This window comes from Balearica regulorum, chromosome 16 (assembly GCF_011004875.1).
Source record: "Balearica regulorum gibbericeps isolate bBalReg1 chromosome 16, bBalReg1.pri, whole genome shotgun sequence".
Taxonomy (NCBI): Eukaryota; Metazoa; Chordata; class Aves; order Gruiformes; family Gruidae; genus Balearica; species Balearica regulorum.
In genome coordinates this window covers 1,817,906-1,833,988 of record NC_046199.1, presented here as the reverse complement: position 1 = coordinate 1,833,988, position 16,083 = coordinate 1,817,906, and the positions used below count along the sequence as shown (strand labels likewise).

Below are 16,083 nucleotides of genomic sequence, written 5' to 3'. Positions count from 1 at the left end.
GTTGGGCCCTTTGTTTTGACCAGGAAGATGGGCTGTATAAACAGATTTGATTATGTGAAGAGTTACAGAAGCCAAGAATTTAAAAAAAAAACTGGCTACTCAAGTTGTGCCATGCTTCCCAAAGCAGGGATATAAATAACTCACCACCCCCAGCAAAATTCTGGTCTCAAAGCCTGCCCTGTGCTTTCTACAGCCTTAGGTCACCAGCCATTCTTGCTTTCACTCAACACAGGTAGCACTGTCTGCTATAAACAATCTTAAGTCTGCACATGTAGATGCGAGTAGGACCACTGATCTTTCAAACAGGACCGACCGTGCAGCAATGGCTGGTGCCATCTAGCATGTGTAAGATGATGTTACAGTTTGGTTCTCAGTCTAAAGCTTACAGCTGTAAAGTTTTTTGTAGTAAAAAAATGAAAAGTCCATGTATGCAAATGTTGCAGCTATGACTCCAATGCATTATCTGAGCAAGCTATGAGGTATAGTGGCATATCACTCCCAGCCTCAGAAGCTGGCCCAGGACTAACGTGTAAGAAGTTATACTTCAGGTACAGAAGTCCCTGACCCAGTGCCTGTAACTCTTACCACAGGCACGTTTGCCATTAATATTTCAGAAAATTTCTGTTCCCATCCTTCAAATTCCAAAGCTAGTGCCAGTTGGTAATCCTCTTTTTAGTCCTCCAGCACATTTTCCTTGTGGTATAAGCCTTCTTATGGAGGAAAACAGCATGGTTAGATTTGATTCCTCATCACCCAATCCCCCAGTTGCAATCAAAGCCTTCCAGCTGCCTGTGCATTCCCATGCAGGCAAGGAGCAGAGTGCCGGATGCAGACATCAGAACAGAACTGGATGCTGCCTGCCTTCTCTCTCCAAATACTAGTATAGGAACCTGGCACCCAGTGAAATTATCAAAGTGGGAAAGCACAATTTGTCAGCTCAGTTGCATGTCTTCCTGGAGACATGTAACTGTGGTTAGTAAAAATCTTTTACTACATAAATACTTGAAAATAAGCACTTGTTTGGCACTAAAGTGAGCTCAACCCAAATCCACTCAAGCAGCTTTTCTTTTCTGAATTTCCAAATCTACTAAACAGTATTAATAGTTATTATGCAGGAGGCACAAATCTAGGTGAAAAGGGAGGCAGAGAAACAAGCTTTTTCCAAGATCAACTGGATTCTAGCCCACTAGATATGAAATAAAAATGCCAGATGCATCTGAGCAGAAAGGAAATATTCTGCAGGTAGCAAACTGGAGAGAAAGCAGGCCAGTGAGAACTGCCATGCCCAATAGGATAATGTTAGCATGCCAACTTGAAATAGATTTAGCAACTAGATTTGAAAAACATCTAGATGCATAAACCTTAAGCACGCCTGAAATTCCCACTATAATTCATCCGCATCCAAAAAGCGCCAGCACCCTTTAAACACCATTCCCCCTCATCTCTCAATTCACCAGGATTTGTCTCGGGAAGCAGGAATATAGCTAAGCAAGGAATAAATACCTCCTGCCCTATTCTTTGCAATTGCTGCTCGCAGACATACTTATCACATCAAGAAGCTCATGTAGGTCACTTCTCCAGCTGGTACCTGCCACCTACCTGTGGTGTTTAAGCTACTCAGAGTGAGGACGTGCCCCTTGCTGCAGGAACTGACTGTACCCCAGGAGTCACAATTTCCAAAGGTGTTCTCACATTATTAAAATGCAGAAAAATGGACATCCTTACATACAAAAAAAAGCCCTTGATATTCTGAAAACAGGGTATTTACAACAGCACGTCCCATTAGAGACATCATAGGCTCACGTCAAGGATATGGTGAAAATCTGTTCAGTACTAGGTCAAGAATAGCTCAGCAAGAGAAGGAATACTTGCATGGGAATGACAATATCCCAACACCAAACTGGTCAGATAGCAGAACATAGCAGAAGAGCTCTAGCTGCATTACCTTGGTGACAGAGTCATTAACGTTGATAGCTGGCACTTTCAGGGTCCCATTGGCCTTCATCTTGTACAGGTTATGAACTCCAGTGGTTGTCTCTTCTGAAATACCTCTAATTCCTGTGGTGAGAATAAAAGGATTCACCTTAGTTGGAGTTAACGCTGCTGCAAACCAACTCATCCAGGTGCTGGGAGCATCATCCAGGGGCCTAAGTTAAACAAACCCTTTGCAGGAAGCAGGGAAGAGATGAGAACCCTCATTTGGATCCTCAAACAGTAGTTTGAAACTTCAAACCAATTTCTTCCCTCATAATGCAATTAAAAGAGCAGGACAAAATATTCTTTGGAAAAAATGGAAGGGACCAGCTCTAGACCAAGGAATCAGGAAAAGATCTCACTAAATGATCAAAAACACCTCTTCTGCAAAAAGGGAAAAATGTTCACCTCAGTGATGTTTCTACAGCCTAGTCCATTCTTGCAAGGTGGCTTGAAAGGAGATGATACACTTAAATCTAAAACACTTGGATCAACTTAAAAAAGTAAAAAAAAAAAAAAAAAAAGAGAAATACAGTTTGCCATTCCCAATCCTCCTGCTGTAATCAACTTCAGCTCTGACTAAACAGCCAACCCCCCCCCCCCCCCCAAAAATCTGGACACTAGCTACACAAAACTTCAATGCATGGGTACTGCTAGCACAATCAAAAAACATTATTTCAAATATATCCTTGTTTGAAAACAGTCCAGGAAGCAGAGACCAGAGACAAACAACTGTCTAGAAACATCAACATCAAATGACGGACCAAGATCCTGATAACACAGGAACTGTCATGAGGTTACCTGGCTCCACATTACACCAAAAAGCCAAAGCTGTAAAGGCACCCCCCACTTTAAGGGTCCTGACTCTCTGTGGACCTTTTGACAGCAGCCAATTGTTTAGAAGTGGCATCACCGCACGTGACTTCTGGATCTCTCCTCCCTCACGTCTCAATAATACCTCAATGCATATAAACTGTCTAGTTGCTACACTGGACAACGCCCTGATTACTTGGAAAGTCTATGCACAAAGAGGTACACCATTTACGACAGAATAAATCTGAAACTATCCAGCCTGGCTGAATTTCCACTGTGGAGAACATGGTAATCATGTTTGTTCTTTAAGGACTGGAGGCATACTGCAAGGCAATTATTTTGTTGAAATGTGAACTATTGGTGGAAAATAGAGGAATTCTGCTAAATCAGGCTGAAACCACCAACACAAGCAACATCTCTTTATCGAGATCCATGTGGCACTTGGAGCTAATTCAGATTCACAAGAAAAGAGGAAGTATGAGAACAGTGAATACCGAGTTATATGTACATCAGAGGTTTATGCAGAGAAGATATTGCCCCTCCAGGCAAGCGACCTCTCACATTGACCTCAGAATAAAATTGAAAGGATGCTTGTAAGCAAAATAATTTTACAGTCATTTTGATAGAAAAACCAAAAAATAAACAACATTCATAAATTGTTCTGTTCAGGCCCTTTTACTGATGAAGCAGGTGACAGCCCAGCTTATCCCCACATGATTGCACATGAACAGACAGGAATATTGCTCCTTTTCATGTCATTTTTCTTAAGTCCTCTCCCTCACTGTATAACATAGAATCACTCCCAATTCCTACATATTTTTTTTTTTAAATCCGCACTCTATCCACAGCCCTCCTAGTATTTCAGAAAGGTAAGCACTAGCCTTCCTATTTCAGAAATGGCAAAACAGGCCAAAGGACTGGCTCAAGATTACCAGGCAACAGCAACGGCAGGGCTCCTCGACCACAGCCCACACACCAATATTACTTTAGGCACAGGCAAGTGGGAACCAACAACAATAACGCCCAGCAAAATCCCCCAAAATTATTTATGTACTCCATTAATTCTGGGTATCGAAGAGAAGTGTCCAAGTGTTACTACCTCCCCAGAAGACAGGATGAATAACTGGAGAATCACCTCTGAACAGCACGCAGAGCAGTTGTCGCTGTTGGGAGCAACGGCATCAGCACAGCCCACAGTGGGAACAGGAGCAGGGCTAAGGAGATCAGCACCTCCAGCTCAGCAGCTGGCTTTGCCCAGAGGACAAAGGAAGATGTTCAGCCACCCGAGGGGCCCGCCGGCTCTGGGAGACTCCTTGAGACCAGTCCAGGTCCCTGCATGAGCACCGGAGGGCAGGAAGGCCAGAGCATGTTTCAGAGCCACACGTACCTGCACCCTCCTGCGCACGGCTCCGGAGGGAAGGCAGGCAGGTGTTTTGCCCCGACCCTTTGGGTTTCATCTGCCCAGCTGGAACAAGAGCCACAGCAAGGAACCCAGGGGCTCAGGTCACCCCCCAACAAGGGGGTGAAAGGGAGGAAAGGGGAACCCCAGATTTGTACCACAGCTCAATTCAGTGAGAAAGAACAAGCCTTATTAAAATCACCTCCGGAGTTCGCGGCTGAAGCCCGCGGGAAGCGCAGCTCGCTGCACCCCCCAGCCGGGAGCCCCAATCCCGGGCCCGGCCGCTTCCTCACGGCAGGGGCGGGGGGGGGGAACCGGCCCGCGCTCCGCGGCGCAACACCGCCCCCTAGCGCCGCGCCCGCTGCCCACGGCCCCCCCCAGTGCCGCTCCAGGCAGCGAGGTGTGATCCAGCCCCCCCCGCTCAGGGCAGCGCAGCACAGACACCGGTTCCGCTTCAAACCCATCCCTCCTGCTTAAAAACCCCCGGGAACGGACCTAAGGCTAGATGAGCTACACAAGCCAAGGACACGGACTTCAGTTTCAGTCTCCAAGTGTGATTCAAAGTGGTTTTCACACCAGAATTCACACAGATGCCTCAATGGAGTCTAAGGCAGACAGAGCCATTAGACCTGGTACAAGAACAAGCATTATTCTCGTGTTTTCATGCTCTTACTGTTCCACATGCAATTTTTCATGAAAGTAGGTATGTTTGTTCATCAATTTATTGAAGGAAAATTGATTACTAGTTGGAAAAACTGGGAAAACAAAAATACTGAATTTGTTTCAGTGTAATTTTAGACAGACATAGGTCTCATGTTTTAACTCCAAATAAAGATAAAATATTATGTTACCAAAAATAATGAAGGTAACAAACAATATATTACTTACTGGTTTTGAAGGCTAAAATAAACTCCATCTTATTAAAGTGTTAGTAGTTATTTAGGTAATCTTTTATATCATTCGAAAGATGTTGGACTATGACCCAGCCAACCAGGCAGAAGCACCAGCAACTCTGTCACACGAAGGACATGAGACCACCAACACCAGAAGGAAACGGAGCTCGTTTAGGCTGATTTGTCCCCACAGAGGTCTGTCACCACAGACCTCACAGAGCCTTCGGTAACTACACTCCCCACGTGGTTACCTGCAGAAAGGCCGTGTTCAGGCTTTAACATATGTAGGGCTTGCTTGGAGGGGACAGGACAGTTTAAAGAACATTGCCTGGTGCACAGGAAAATATAGCATCTGTAGTAATGTCCCAAAAGTATCGATTTTCCAGCACAACTGCCTAGATCATCCCCTTGTGAAGGGAATCTGTGGGAGGTCATGGCAGAAGCCTCCAGTTCAAACCTGCCCTCTCTTCTCATCTATCTGGCAACTACGAGACACGCTCGTCACCCTTCAAAAGCTCTCCAGGCTGACGTTTCCAAGCTCAGCAGATTGTCTTTAACATCGCACTAAGCAAACCTCACATCATGCACGCCAGCAGCTTCCCGGCCCTGGGGACCACCTGCCTGCTGCCCCAGGTGACATTTACAGGTGGTCTAAACTACTTTGTGACTCTGCTAAAAGAGGTGCTGCCTACACCGCTCCATTTCAATGCCTGAGTGACTTCAGTGACTGGAGAACAGCGAAAGACCTACAGCAAGTAAAAGACTGAAATAAATGGAAAAAGCCCTGGTAAACACTCAGACCTGCTTTGCTCCCCTTTATTTCTTACTCAATGAGCAAGTCTGCATCAATGGATCACAATGATCCAATCTTCTCCATCCTTTCTCAGCAACAGTCTTCTGCACAGATGCCAGAGATCTCCCTTGCACGAGCTCAGATTTCTCCTTTATTTGGTTCTAGTTTTCCCCCTCATACCTTTATTTATCTCAGTTTTAAAGGCATTTAGTTTAGTGGAATAAGCCAATAGTACAAAGGCCATTCTGCCCTCTAACAGCAGTCACAATTAGGGAGAGGGAAAGTTTGCTGAGCATTTCCACGCAGCTATTTAATACATCTCCTAGTTGAAGTAGACTTGAATGAGCCCTATTTTCAACTGTAGTTGCACACCAGGACTGAACTAGCTTCAGCCTAAATTAGAAATAGCTGAAGCATGGAAGACAGACAGTTCCCTTTGAAATTAGCCCAGAAAACTTGTCCATCCTTTAAATGGCACTTTCAGATGCTGCATGCCAAAAACATCTCCTGCGCTCACAATCCAGTCTTTCCACACACTGTACTTGCTCTGCTAATGTTACTCTTGTCCTACCTCTCCCCCAAAGAGATCAAATATCACCCACCACTAGTCTTTAGGATATATTAACCTCTTAACTCCAAGATACAAATAAATGGATGCTCAGCAGCTTCATTTAGGCAGCCTTTGCAGCAAAGGGCTAAGCACAGAGCTCAGTTAAATGAGATGAAGACTCTAGTCAGTGGGTCCCTTCTGGAAGTTCTGCAGTTTCCAAGGAGCAATGGACTGGAAGGTAAAACAGATCAAGTTCTGTCACCCTCCACAGAGATCAGTTAAATATTTTACTGAACCACTGCAAGGAGGGTTTGCAACTACAGTCAGTGCAGATACACACACATTTTGGCAAGGGAAACGTTGACAGGTACGGCATCCTGCCTAGACTCTTTAAAAAGCCAGTGGAAGAGCCATTCCTATGAATTTAGGAAGCAACCCCAGGCGGTAAGGATGTCTTATCAATGGCAGACTAGAGGTGGATGCCAAGACAGGACACAGTTGAACAGCCATTGCCCTACCACACCGTACCATACTGGTTCCTTCCCCACCAGGAGCACAAGTAAGAGGGAGCAAAGGGCTGGAGGGGAGAAAGAAGCAGACAGCAGGAGGGCTGGAAGTGTGAAAGGAGTTCAGCACAAGGACCCGCAGGAAGAGGGACACCAGCTGAGGTGTTGTATGCATGTGGCAGGGAAACCCCCCTGCAAAACAAAGATGATGAACATGGAAAATGCATGTTTTAGCCTCTGACAACGCCAGGAAGACAGGGAGGCATGATCAACTGTGGTATTCCTTGGCATCAAACGGCAGGAAAGCAAGAGGTCATGAACATCAGAGGCAATCTAGGAAGCAAGATACCTTTGACAGAAGAGAGGGGATCCCAGCATGGCTGAGCAGACACCAATGAAAACCTCTCATTACAGTTTAATTAACACAAAGACATTGACTGTTGGATTACTAACGACATAAGTTGAGGATGAAGGAGCAAGTGAGGCCTGTCACACAGAAGAAGTTCCCTCTCTTCCTTGGGCACCCCTACCCACAGGAGCATGTGGATGGGGAGCAGCCCCTCACACAGCCCACCACCTTCAGATTTTTTCCCCATAGCTTCCTCTTAAAGCAGTGCAAGAGTCAGAGGAGCAGGCTTCTACAGCAACCTCACCTCTACGGACCAAGAATGAACATCAGCACACCCCACTGCATCAGTTGACTTTCCAGCCCATATCACCATCCAATGTCACCATCCCAGATCAAACATGCCCTTTAGCAGCATCGGGCATCTGTGGCTTGCAGCACACAGATGATGGACTCTCACAGAGCTAAGGAGAACATCTCATACTTGCCAGGCACAGATCAGCCTGCTACTGCAGGCCACGCCAAATTCCCATCAGATAACCTTTTTACATAAACATGTGCTAACAACACCACACTGATCTGTTTTCATTTCACTAACTTACACTAAGGTAATAAGTCGAAGAGTCCCAACCCTGGCTCCATCAGCATCTTTGCTGACAAACTGGATGAGTTAATGCCCTGTAGTTTATACAAGGTAGAAAACTGTTCCCTTTCCAAGAAAGGCTACAGCTGGTCATGACTTCATCCAGAGGTGCACTAACAGGACAGGGAAGAAAAAGCATTAATGTTAAAAATATTAATTGCAACCAGACATTAAGCAATTCTAAACCACAGCCCATTTCCAGGAAGCTTTTGGCAAGTCACTACCACCACTGGTCATTCTCAGGTAATGAGCACTGTGTAAGGATGGCCAGAAGGACAGGTCACTGCAGCTTATATACTACGAAGCAGAGATGGAAACAGCTCCTGAAGGTAAAAGATTCTGGTCTTGGAACTGTAAGCAATTTTCATAGACTCATAGCCTGTTTGCACATGCCTGTCCCTCTTCCACCACTCCTTTCACACAAACAGGGAACTCCCGCAGAAACAGACTGCTTAAACAGCCTCCCAAGCAGAGCTGCGCCTGACAAAACAAAATAGAAATCACCTTTCAAGAGCTGTGGGTATTTGGTATGAACTAGGTTGGTGAGATCTCCACCGTCATCCAAAATCATGTTGAGGGGCTGCCCGTCCTTGAAGTAGAGGGTCTGCTCAATGCACCACAAATATTCCTCATCGGTCTCTCCTTTCCAGGCAAACACTACATGGGAACAAACACACACAGTTAGCCAGTTTCTTACTCAGCATGTAGTAAAGTAGCCAAAGGAAGATTTCAGCAGCAGCTCTCAGCAGCAGAGCCAACAGACAGATGATTATCTGTGCCTGCAGGCCAGAAAAGACATTTGCATTGAAAAAAAGAGATCTCAGAATGAGAAGTGAAATCACTTTGCCTTCTGTTCCAGGCCACAAACCTCATCAAATGTTGAGATTTCACTGCTCTCATTCTTCTTCCATGTTAAGAGGAAGAAGGCAAACGAAACTAAAGCAGATTCACATCCACAACACCCCACTTGCTCCCCTAATACAGTTTATGTTACCAGGAATTAGAAATAGCCACTGGATATATTGATATAAACAAATATATAAACAGCATTTTCTAGCACAGCAGAAAAGAGGGACTAGACTTTTGCATGAGCTAAGCACCGGACTACAAACTCTTCAGTAACTTTGAGTTTAAACTCTAGTCTCTAGCATAGTGCTAAAATCCAAGCTGCCGTGCCTTGTCTGCTCTTATTACGACATACTTTTATATATATATATATGCATCTACCATTAGCAACATGCTGCAACCACTAGCATGTTGTATCTAGCAGTATTTTTACCTTTCCAGTACTGGCTTCATGCTATACTTGAGCCTCAGTGGGACTCACCCATTCAAACACATATTAGGCACATGATTTATATACCCCAACATTTGGCTAAATTGTCATGTTTTCACCGTTTACACAGGAAACTTACTCTTCAGCCATGAAGAGCCAATCATGCAATTGCCCCTTCTGAAGAAATGTGCACTGGTATCTCATACTGCATCCAAAGGATCAGCATTCCTCCAAGGTCTCAAATTCAGTATGGGAAGTGCAATATTAACAAAAAGAGCAACATCCACAAAACAATGATACCAAGGGCAGAGGTCAAAAATTTTGATAAACACTCCACCAGTAAACTGCTCTTTGGTTGAGTTTTGGGTGTTGAGAGCAGTGAGAAAGGCAATATCTTAACATCAGAGTCCTGCTGACGAAGGGATTGCTTACTTCTCTTACCTTAGAATGGACCACAGCTGGGAAAAGACTTGTGGCAATAACTACTTCGAGCAGAAATGAAAGACACCTCCCAAAGCAGAGAACCAGGCTGCCAGAAATCGGATTTAGCCTCTGCCAACATCCAGGCTCAGGCCACGTAGTTCCCAGCACAGAGTAATGAGGACTGTATGTGCTTAATCTGAGCAACACAGCAGACAGCTTAATGTATTCATACTGATCCACAAGGAATTGCTCTTTATTGGAAGGTGATGGTAACAAAACAGCAGCATCCTGATAAACTGCTTCAGGGATATTAGGCAGCAAAGCAGCTGGCCTAGCTCTAGCCTTAAAATATCTTGAGTATTAACCGTGTCACTGTAGCAGGGCACTCTGCAGTTAATATCCCTTCCCCAACCCCTATTTAGCACCAAGCTTGCTGGAAAGCACCAAACACCTCCATCTACACACACCTACACACCAATCCATTTAATTACCCAGCCCATTCAATCATCTTAATGACCAGGCTTAAAGCTGGTAACAAACAGCCAGGCTCTTTCATAGCCTAACACCAGACACTGTCAGGAGTGCTTATGCATAGTCTGATGCAATGCAGCTTGAATCAAATGTCCTGTTTTGTAACACTGCTTTTGATGGGCTATTTCTAGCCTGAAGCTTGTTCAGAAGAGCTTGATTTGTACACAGTTTGATTTAGCTAGAACAGGCAGTACACCCCAAATCAGAACACGGACAACTTACCAGGGATACCAGCTTTTGCAATAGCAGCTGCAGCATGGTCCTGAGTGGAGAAAATGTTGCAGCTTGACCATTGTACCTGGAAAACAACCCAAGTTTTGTTTGCTGAACAAAGTTCCGAGATACGAGGCACTCTCTTCCAGACACGGGAGTTAAAAAGGGAGCAAGAGCAGAAAGGCATATTAGCGCAGATTCCTGCCTTTCTCAGTAGCTCTGCAAAGCTAAGGTGAAAACTAATTATCTGACTAGGCCAGGGAAAATAATGTCACTTTGGGAGTGAATGTAATGGAGCTTTAGCTGTGCCACATACTCGGCCATCCCACTACTCACGAGAGCTTCTGCCAGCCAGCCAGAGCATACATTCAGCTATAGATCTTCAGGAAGTACACAGTAGGGTAGGTTTAGAACATTTTGGTCAATAAAGTTCAGATTTTCAGAACAGCCACACAGCAAGTGTCCACTTAGGAATATGGACATGCAGCAACACACCTGCTGGCACTCAGAAGAGTCAGAAATGGAGCTGAAAAACTACACTTGATCAAGAGGCATTCTCCAAGATTATGCTCACCCAACTCCCACTCTGTGCTCCAGTCATAGAAGCTTTTCCAGCTAAGTGTTTTCCACACAGATTTCATAACTAGGCTCAGGCACCTAGAAAAGCAACAGCGTGTTGCTGAGTTGCACAGAAAAGTATCCGCATACCTACTGCAGCTCCCCAGCGGGCACAGAATCCATCGCACATCCCAGAGCCACACACAAGTTCTGACTCTGCTCCCTACGGGGCTGACTGGCAGGTATTTGCACACTTACTTGTAACAGACCTTGAGGAGAGAGGGCAATAAGGCATAAACCTTCAGCCTGTTTTCAAATACTCATCCCATTTTGTCAAGAATTGACACTTCAAAGTAAGGGCTGCAGTAGGAAGCACCTCATCTGAGCCCACACAACCAACACTTGTCAGTGAACACACACCTGGAAGGAGCACAAGAAAACTGAATTCATGACCTTAAGCACTGCTTTCTTTTAAATCTTGTGGAGGGACGAGAGTTTTATACACAGAGTAGCTGGAATAAAGCCAGGACTGTACCTCCACATCAAAGCTCTCCTTCAGCATTGCACCATTTGCAACCGTGGAACAGCTCTGAACAGGCTGAAGAACACCTGCACAACAGCACGTACCTTGCCCAGGCTGACCTGGCATGCTGTCTAAACCTACCCCCTCCACTTTTTGAGGAAATGCCTTAGCTGCTACAGAGAAAGCTTCCCCTTCTCCCAGCGCCTTTTGATCAGCATGACACCGCTCAACTCCTTTAACCATTCCCAGGGAGCGATCCCATATAGGGCACCTCTGGGCAGCCTGAGTTCGGGCAGCTAAACTTCAGGAGGAAGGAACTTCAGATCACGTACATACTTAACATCATCGGTCATCAAGTTCCAGCCAGCTCCCTGCTCAGCACGCAAGCTACGTGGATTGTGCTCAGATGCCTGGCTCTCCTCACACCCTGTCCGGTGAACACTCAGCCGTGATGGTGGGACATCATTCAGCAAACCAGGCAGAGGACACAATGCAAGAAGTGGCTTATTAAGTATCTCAGTCTTCAATGTGGACCAAGGTAGCTGGTCTACAGTCACACAATAAATTCAAAGTCAGTGGAGTCCCCAGCCCTCAATCACTGAACCACGCTGCCTCCCTGTTTTCCTGCACAGCTCAAGGGTCAGTGTGAGCTCTCAGAAAGCTTTATCAGTTTTTGCTGACTTTACCACAGTGCAGTGTGGTTCTTAACACAGGCTAATCTGTGCTGGAGGCAGTCACTAGAGCTTCAGCATTACCAGCAACAGCACTGCATGCCTGAGCACAACACGATCGTGTGGGTGCAGCTTTCGGCACTGCTGCTCCGGGTGCCGTACACACAGCTGACGGAGCTGCTGAAGCCAGCGACCCAGCCCAAAACAGGCACTAATGAAGATGCAGCTTGTCCAGAGGGAAGACACATACCACATCCCAAATGTGCATGCAGTAGAGGTGACAAGCATTTTGCTTAAGGAGAGAAGACATAATCCATCCACCTGGAGACTGCGATCTCTTCCAAGTACAGACATTTGCCAGGATGCCCTAAGGTAATTATATAAGCAGCAGCACCACAGGCAGAGCGTTACCTAAGAGCCCGCTGAAGGAGAAATTCAGAGACACTTTACCTCAGCTCCCAGCTCTATAAGGGTCTCTATGAGAACGGCCGTCTGCACAGTCATATGAAGGCAACCGGCAATACGTGCACCTTTCAGCGGCTTTGATGCAGCATACATCTCCCGCATCTTCATCAGCCCTGGCATCTCATTCTCCGCAATCTCAATGGCCTTGCGACCCCAGTCTGCAAGGCTGATGTCAGCTGCAAGAGAAAGAGGACAGGTGTCAGAGTTTAAATAGCTGAGACCTCAGTATCTGTTCACACGCTTGTGGATAGGCATCGGCCTGAAAACAGCTGAACTGAACATCCAGCAACAGCTGGGAGAGAGTAGGGGGAAAGATGGACCCTATTCCAGCTACTCCCTGCTTTTTTACTATGGTACACAGGCTTTCAACAAGTTTAGACCAAACCTAACCGCACCTCTGAAAAGTGTGCTTTTGTATGAGCATATTAATTGAACGATTTAGTGTGCAGACATCCTGAGGCTCATTAATTCAGTTAAGCCCCAGCCTTAAGCGTTCCTCCTTACAGATACTGCCCAAGGGTCTGACGCTTCCTGGAGATTTACTTTCGCAGTACTAAGACTTGCGTGTGGGGGGTGTTGGCTGTACGGCCACAGCTTCCCCACATGAGAACACACATCGCGTGCTCCCTGCCAAGCGCAGCAGGCGCTCTGCCCAGCTCCCCCTCTTACAAGCTAAGCTGCAGGGTTCCTACCCCTTGGATCCACAAAGCTTGTTTTCAAGGCACCATAACTACCTTAGTTTACAATTCTACTTCTGCCTTTGTAAAAAGGATCTATAGTAGAAAAGTTCAGCAAAAATTGGACAAAAGATACTTCTGACAGGCTAGCTTGGGGTAGAAAATACTGCAGTCACTAAGGATGTCAGACTCTAGCGTTAAAAAGACAAGGGTCAAACAGCTAACGCCTCGACGCATCGCTTTGTGGTATCGCCCAACACCTCTTACTCAGTTAGCTCTTTCAGAGGAGGTTTCAGAAGATTACCATTTCACTTAAGAACATGGTCAGATACTTTTCTTTCACCTACCTAGTGAACACAGGCCATTTACAGCACTTGAACACTAGGACCCGAGTCAGACTGCAGCGTTTAATACAGACAAGCTAATTGCATTTTGCTCCAGAACGAAGCCTAGGGGCCACTGAGCCGTTGCCTTTGCTTTAGCTGACTGGTGCACAGCCTTTACACCAGCGGGGGACTGAAAAAAACCAGGGCAATGGAAGGACCATGGAAACAACTGTAACAAGAGAGGGGTCTTGAATCTTACCCCTCCTAAGGGCTCGGTAGTTTTACCAGGACTGCTTAAAAAAATCCCCTGTGGTATTTTAGGCTCATAGCCTCCAAGGTAAATTATTTATTAATCTGAGCCTTATAGACTAACATTCTTCACTTGGAATTTAGCCTTCAAAGAATACTCAACTCTTTATAAAAATTAGAGGGTTTGTGGTGTTTCAGGTCTACGGAACCACTCCCAAAATCTTTAGGGAAACGTGTAACGGCAGGTCCCAGATTTAAAGACACTTCCACGTTCCGGGTGAAAGCCTGTCCCCAGCCAAGGGCCTCTGGCGGGCAGGACAAGGTCTGGGGACGGGGCAGCCGGGCTCCCCCGCGCCGTGGGCTCCGGGGCGGGAGATCAGCAAAGCCGCGGGTGGGAACCCCACTCGTGCCGCGCTGCGGAAAGCGGCAGCGGCTTCAGAGAGTCGGTGCAGCCCCGAGGGACCCCCTCCGCCTCCCCCCCGCGGGTATTCCAGCAGCACGGGCGCGAACGCAGCCCTGCACCACAGCAAGGAGGTTGGGGGGTGCGGGGGGTTCAGGCTTGGTTCCCCTGCCCGCCCCGCGCTCCCCGCGGCGCCACTGCGAACAGGCAGCTGCCATCTTCCCCCCCGCGGCCGCATCCAGCCGCGGTACCGGGGCCGCGGAACTCTCGCTGCGCTCCGCGGCCGGGCCCTGCAATCCCGCCGCAGCGGGCCGGGCTCCGCGCACCGGGCCGCGGCGGAGCCGCCAGAGCCCCGCGGAGACGGGACGGGCCGGGCCGGGCCCGCGGCTCGCACTCACTCACCCACTTTGTACGGCAGCCTGTCCGACATGCTGGCTGGGCGCGGGCGGCGGCAGCCGGAGGAGGCAGCGCTGGCCCCGAGCGCGCTTTAAGTAGAGGCGGTGCCACCGCCTGCGGGGCGGGGCTGCGCCGGCACGTGCGCGCTGGGGCCCGGCTTGCCGCCCCCCGCCTCGCCGGCCCCCGGTTCTCCGGCTTCCCCGCGGGCAGAGAGGGCCGCGGAGGCCCAGGTGCCTGGGCTGTGCTCAGAAGCTGCCCCCGCCCGCGGTAGCGCAGTGGGCTCCAGAGGCCTTCTCTGCCCCCGGGACCAGAGTGAGCCCCAGACCCACGCGGGGTCCTGGAGCGGCCCTACCACCCAGCACCGCCGGTGCCGGGACAGGCGCTGGTCCCAGCACCAGAGCCGGCCGTGGAGCCGCTGCGGGCACTGACCAGGCAGCGCGGCCCAGCCTGCTGTCCCGGCAGGTTCCCCGCAGGATCCCACGGGTTCCTTAGAGTAAGCAGTTACTCTGTGGCGTACGGGCCCTGGGCTGCAGCAATGCCGAGGGCAGCGCACAACTCAAGCCAGCCAGGCCTGCGAGGCAGGGCAGTGCGCCTCTGAGATGCCACGCAGACAGGGCTGAGGTGCGGCGCAAAGAGTCCCTCTGTCTGCCTGGACCTTGGACTTGGCTGCGGCCTGTTCTGCTTCCCAGGCTGCGGCGGGTTTGCCAGGTGCAGGGCAGGCACGGAGCAGGCAGGCCCTCCGGCCCCTGCCCCTGGCCACAGCCAATGCCCGCGGCACGCGCAGGAGGCAGAGCCCTGCTGCAGCCTTGTCTGGGGGTCACACACACATTCGTTCCTGTTCTCACATCTGAAATACATTTGTCATAAGCCTCAGTCATAAACTGGAGAGAATTCTGCAACCAGGGTGTTACATACCTCCTCTTTTATCTGTGTAATGTTTAAAAGTGAGGATTTCCTTATACTTACCCAGAAATTCTCAATTATTTTGCAAAGTTTGAAATAATTCTCAGTGCAGACTTCACCCCAACACCCCAGCTGACAGTGCTCCCCATAAATGAAGTTCAATATTTGTTACCTGAGCAGCAGCTGATCTTCAGTGACCAGTGCCACAGTGAACAGTCTACATAGAAACACAGAAGTCCCAGTAGGAAACCTGTAGCCCTACAGCCAGTACACGTGCCAGTGGTGACAGTTGTCTTTGATACTGAGAGTGCTACAGGTGCACCGGCACACCTGATACACCACCAAGCAGATCTGTAAATCAAAAGGTGCCCAAAGGAGTAGCATGTCCATTCCCCTGGGACACATTCATTTAAGTCAGTCATGCTTCAATTGGTTTACACCACCGACAAACTTTTTGTCACAGCTCGAATGCACTGGCTTGCAGCAGCGGGACAGGAATTTGGGCTCTGGCAGTTCCCCACCCACTCACCTGAGACACTGAGGTTGTATTGTGGG

At 48.1% G+C, this 16,083-nt stretch overlaps 1 protein-coding gene across 1 annotated transcript in view; it reads right to left on the bottom strand.

Moving 5' to 3' along the window:
• AHCY (adenosylhomocysteinase) overlaps positions 1-15,319 on the bottom strand; it is a 28,423-nt gene extending 13,104 nt beyond the window's left edge. Inside the window, exons 1-5 of the mRNA XM_075769162.1 lie at positions 14,632-15,319; positions 12,563-12,753; positions 10,370-10,445; positions 8,422-8,574; positions 1,946-2,058 (exon numbers count right to left, since the gene is read on the bottom strand). Of these exons, the coding sequence (XP_075625277.1) occupies positions 1,946-2,058; positions 8,422-8,574; positions 10,370-10,445; positions 12,563-12,753; positions 14,632-14,659 (561 nt within the window). The 5' untranslated portion in view covers positions 14,660-15,319. The remainder of the gene's footprint in view (positions 1-1,945; positions 2,059-8,421; positions 8,575-10,369; positions 10,446-12,562; positions 12,754-14,631) is intronic.
• Between the last annotated feature and the right edge of the window lie 764 nt (positions 15,320-16,083).